The 5,309-nt window shown below is 52.3% G+C and overlaps 1 protein-coding gene across 1 annotated transcript; it reads right to left on the reverse strand.

Annotated features, from left to right (window-relative positions):
- Positions 1-421: 421 nt before the first annotated feature.
- LOC125556086 (probable cinnamyl alcohol dehydrogenase 8D) lies at positions 422-2,028 on the reverse strand. The gene is made up of 4 exons (XM_048718883.1): positions 1,861-2,028; positions 1,664-1,777; positions 1,069-1,582; positions 422-996 (listed from the first exon to the last, which is right to left on the reverse strand). The coding sequence occupies exons 1-4, from the start codon at positions 1,938-1,940 to the stop codon at positions 634-636; spliced, it is 1,071 nt and encodes a 356-aa protein (XP_048574840.1). The 5' UTR covers positions 1,941-2,028; the 3' UTR covers positions 422-633.
- Between the last annotated feature and the right edge of the window lie 3,281 nt (positions 2,029-5,309).

Below are 5,309 nucleotides of genomic sequence, written 5' to 3' on the forward strand. Positions count from 1 at the left end.
ATAGATTTCATCCCCATCTCCAAACCAATATCACAATAGCTAATCGTGAGTCGCCTGAAATCCGATTTGGGCCAGTCGATTTTCGCTAGAAAAAAGGAGGTGCCGGAGGTAAGGAAGAAACAGTTGCAGCTGGGGGAGGGGGGCTGACCGGAGAACCTTCCCCATGTTCTATTCTAGGGTAGGGGTGGGGCGATGGTGCAAGTTCGCCGGAGAAAAAAACAGCGAGGCTCGGAGCTAGAGGGATGGCCGCGGAGGCGATGGCAAGAGTGGCGAGGCGGTTGCAGGAGCGACGCTGGCCGTGGGCGTCGGCAGCAGGCGGTCGCTCGGCGGTTCGAAGGAATAAGAGGGTGGCTGGAGGTTGAAGACGCACATCCAGCCGTCAGGTTTTCATCAGGCGGCTGAGAACCTTGTGGTCGAAAGAAACCCTGAACGCCTTTCCAAGAGAAGGCCTGAATATTCATTTGCTTTTTATAGGTAACATTCGAGAACGGAACATGGCCAGAATAAACAACACACGAAGCAATTATTTCACCTGAAAATCTGGAAATGCACACACCAACCCATGGAAATAACAACACCACAAATCACGACCTCACGTGGCCGGTGACCGCCGAGCGTCTACGTATCGGAGCACTAAGCGGATGCGCCCAGCTGGCTGCCGGCAACGTCGATGACGAAGCGGTACCTCACGTTGTTCCTCTCCAGCCGCTCGATCGCCGTGTTGACGTAGTCCATCTTGACGACCTCGACGTCCGCGGTGATGCCGTGCTTCCCCGCGAAGTCCAGCATGGCCTGGCAGCTGCTGACGCTGCCCACGCCGTTTCCGGCCACGCGCTTGCCGCCTCCGATGATGGCGTAGGCCGGGAGCGCCAGCGGCTCGCTCGGCGCGCCGACCACCACCATCTGCCCCATCGGCTTCAGCAGCTCCAGCAGTGGCACCAGCGGGTGCCCCGCCGACACCGTGTCGATGATGCCGTCCATCGTGCCCGCCGCCGCCTGCGCCCAACGACGTACCCTTGTCAATCGCCACCGTGCCAAGAATCAATGGAGGGGGCAAAAAAAGGTTACCTTCATTTGCTCGGCGTCCTGGCTGACCAAGAACGCGTCGGCGCCGAGGCGCTCGAGCGCCTCCTCGCGCTTCCTCGGCGACGAGCTGATTACGGTGACGGTCATCCCGAACGCCTTGCCGAACTTGACGGCCATGTGGCCGAGGCCCCCGAGGCCGACGACGCCGAGGTGCTTCCCCGGCGCGTTCAGGCCGTACTGCATCATCGGGCTGTACATCGTGACGCCGGCGCAGAGCAGCGGCGCGGCCCCGGCGAGAGACAGGTTCTCCGGGACGCGGAGGACGTAATCCTGGTTGACGACGAGCACGTCGGAGAAACCGCCCTGGGTGGTGGCGCCGTCGTAGTCCACGCCGTTGGAGGTGAGCACGATGGTGGGGCAGTAGTTCTCGTACCCCTTGCTGCAAGTGTGGCAGGAGCGGCAGGAGTCGAGGAAGTAGCCCACGCCCACCGTGTCCCCGGCCTTGAAGCTCTTGACGCCAGGGCCGACGTCGGTGACGACGCCGACAATCTCATGCCTGCGCCGGCAAGACGGTAACAATCAATCCACCATTACAGTCGTAGACCATCGATAATATGTTTTGGTTGGTTTTACCCACCCTGGAACGACGGGGTAGAGGGCGTTGCCCCACTCGTTCTTGGCGATGTGGAGGTCGGTGTGGCAGATCCCGCAGAAGAGCACCTTGATCGTCACATCCTCGTCCTTCTGAACCCTGTGGTGCATCACGGGAATTCATCAGCACAGCGCAAGAAGCAGAGTACCGCCATGTCAGGGAGGGACTGGATAGAGGAAGACCTTCGCGAGAAGCTGTACGGGGAGAGGAGACCGGAGTCGTCTCTCGCGGCCCAACCGAGCGCAGGCGTGCCTTTCTCCATTGATGAATGATGATCGCTCGCTCTGCTTCTTGGCCTAGGCTCTAGCTGGGGTACTTCAATTTCCTGCTCACGAAACTGGGTGTTGATCACTGCCCCGGAGATGGGAATAAATAGGCATGCCGACGAGCCGGACTGGACGTCAGACACTACGTGTCCACAGCATGGGCAACGTCAGACACTACGTATCTCCACTCTTCACCTACTCCTGGTCGACTCCTGGCCGAAACACATGTATCCCCGAGTTCAATGCTCACACACACACACATGGGACCTTGCTGCTGCAGCTCTGCGGCCAGGCAGCGGCGGCTCTGTCTGCTTTCTCTCTTCGATGGGAACTGAAATGTTAATCAATGGAAGGGATTCTTCAGTGACTTCAGTCAGGCCATATTTGTCGCAGGGTCGGCATATTAAAAAGAACCGCGAAGCGATGAACACTACGGGCACTGGGTCATTTGACCAAAGCTGCCCATTCAATGCGGGGTTGGGGGAGCGGATAAAAGAATCGAGGCCAGTGTAGTGTGCAGTGACGGTGACCGGCCGGGCAAATTATTGGATACGTTTGAGGTTGGAAATACCAACGATTCGCGAACTGGACTCGAGATGGTTAGTTTTTTTTTGGTAAAACTGCACTCGTGCTCACATTTTTTCTTCAGATATTTCTTCGATGTTTGTTCTGTGGGAGAAGACGTATCCGTTGACTACGAAGACACTGTGATGGCCTCATCAATCTTAAAATGTTGTGTTAACTCGGTATTCCGGAGGTGCTCATAGAGGTAGGGATGTGAGCATATGCGTATATATGGGCATCTCCATTGTACTATGTTCAAAATAACAAACGATTTAGTGGATGGGCCATAGATTAAAACTCGTCTCTTAGGCCAACTCCAACGCACGACTCATCGTCCGTTTTGTCCGAATTCTGTCCTTTTGAGTAGGGCAAAGGGTTGTTGTCCGGCCACGTCGGAACAGCCGTTGCGCCCAACCGACGGACACATTTATTCCGGCGCCATGTGTTCTTTTGCAAGAAAAATAAAGTAAAAACTGAAATAGCCACGGCCATAGCCATGCCAGCGGCCATAGTTCATGCCGGCCTGAGCACCAACAGTCGGTACACATGCCAGCCTACAAAATGATCACCCCACGGTTCACGCCGGCACACTAGCCAGTGGCCAACACACTCGCCAACGCACAAAAACGGCCGAAGTTCATGTCTCGCGGCCCTAGTTCATGCCGACATACAAAATGCCACTCTTGGGCATAGCTCAATCATCTAGCTCGAGCATCGCCTTTTGCTTCTTATGCAACCAAATCCTTCTCCTTGGTGACACCTTGCTCAAGTCCACCGTCATAATCTTCACCTCCTTCGCTAGGAAAACGAACGCACCTCTTTTGCTTTGGTGTTTGCATTAGTCACCTCAATCTCGAGCTTCTTCGTTTGGATGGCCTCCTCAATCTCGAGCTTCCTCCTTTTGACGGCCTCCTCCATCTCAAGCTTCTTCGTTTTGAACTCGATGTAGACCTTCATTTGCTCCTCTTTTTCTTGGCGCTTCGTCTCGTCCCTTACTTCCTTTTGGGTCATCATTTCTTGTAAAGTTTCTTGCAAGGCGAATGATGCCACATCACGCTTCTCGTCCACCTTGGAGTTGGTCTTACTGCTTGGTCGCTTCTCTCCTCCTTCACGCTCAACGACGGCTGCTGGCCTTCATTCTTCTTTTGGGCGGCATATTGTTTTTTAAACTTGGGGCAATCTTTGATGATCGTCCAACAATGGGTGAAGGTGAATGGCTTGTTCCCATTTTGGGCTTTGAAGGCTTCCAAAGTTTGGAATGCCTACAAAATGAAAGTGAAGGCCGCAATGTAATAGCGAAGGACATAGAATGCAACAAACATGAAAATGGCATGTGAGCAAAAGAGAACAAGTTGCGTACCATGTTGCTCACGCCCAGGCCACTCACGGGACGCCCAAAACTTGTTGCATTCGTGTTGGATAAACCCCCCACCTCTTTTGGATTGAGCCGGCACCATGAGTGCTCAAAAACTTGTTGGGCGGGAACTTCCTACTTTCATGGAAGTTTGCATGAACTCTCCCCCAAAAAGAGCTCCTTTTGCTTGGTGCCGGTCTTGCGATCTTGCCCTATTTCCTTCCAACCTTCACAAATCAACTTGCCCTCATCTTTGGTGTATGCCCCCATCCCAATGCTTTGCCTCCTCTTTTGCGCATTGGCTTTTAGGGTGCGCTCATCGATAATCAATGGCTCCTCCTCAATGTCTACGCCATCTTCTTCGTCTTCGCAATACATGTCTCCACGTCGTGCATCGCCTTGGCCATCGGTCTCTTCTTGGTTGTCGTGGCCGCCCTGACCATGATCTTGGCCGCGGATTGATACGTCTCCAACGTATCTATAATTTTTGATTGTTCCATGCTGTTATATTATCATTCTTGGATGTTTTATATTCATTTTATAGCAACTTTATATCATTTTTGGGACTAACCTAATGACATAGTGCCCAGTGCCAGTTGTTGTTTTTCACCTGTTTTTTACTCCATATAAAACAGAGTCAAATGCAGCGAAACTTTTTGGACATTTTTTTCTGCCCAGAAGACAACTTGGGAGCCAAGAAAGTGTAGGAGGGGATGCATGTGGGGCCCAAAAGGCACCAGGGCGCGCTTGAGGCCCCTAGCGCGCCCTGATGGGTAGTGGGGCCGACAAGAGTCCTTTCCACCGCCTCTCAGCTCTATAAATACCACAATATTCCAGAAACCCTAGGGGAGTCGACGAAACACAATTCCATCCGAATCGGAAGTTCCAGAACCACGAGATCCAACCTAGAGCCCTATTCCGGCACCTTGCCGGAGGGGGAACACGATCACGGAGGGGTTCGTCATCCTCATTGGTGCTCCTCCGATGATGTGTGAGTAGTTTACCACAGACCTACGGGTCTGTAGGCAGTAGCTAGATGACTTCTTCTCTCTTTTTGATTCTCAATACAATGTTGTTCTCGATGTTCTTGGAGATCTATTTGATGTAATGACTTTTTGCGGTGTGTTTGTTTGGATCCGATGAATTGTGAGTTTGTGATCAGATCTATCTATGAATATTATTTGAGTCTTCTTTGATCTCTTATCTGCATGATTATTATAGCCTCGTATTTCTTCTCTGAAACTTTGGTTTGGTTTGGCCAACTAGATTGTTTTTTCTTACAATGGGAAGAGGTGCTTTGCGATGGGTTCGATTTTGGCGTGCTCAATCTCAGTGACAAAAGGAGAAGTGACATGCATGTCTCGGTTCCATTAAGGATTAAAAGGTGGGGTCTATTCCTACATGAATAGGTCTTGTCTACATCATGTCATCGTTCTTATTGCATTAC

This window comes from Triticum urartu, chromosome 5, assembly GCF_003073215.2.
Source record: "Triticum urartu cultivar G1812 chromosome 5, Tu2.1, whole genome shotgun sequence".
Lineage (NCBI taxonomy): Eukaryota > Viridiplantae > Streptophyta > Magnoliopsida > Poales > Poaceae > Triticum > Triticum urartu.

Coding starts and splice junctions, on each gene's coding strand:
- LOC125556086 (XM_048718883.1), bottom strand. CDS start 1,940: ATGGAGAAAGGCACGCCTGCGCTCGGTTGGGCCGCGAGAGACGACTCC. Junction 1,778..1,860: donor CCGTACAGCTTCTCGCGAAG/GTCTTCCTCTAT, acceptor GATGCACCACAG/GGTTCAGAAGGACGAGGATG. Junction 997..1,068: donor AGGACGCCGAGCAAATGAAG/GTAACCTTTTTT, acceptor CGTTGGGCGCAG/GCGGCGGCGGGCACGATGGA.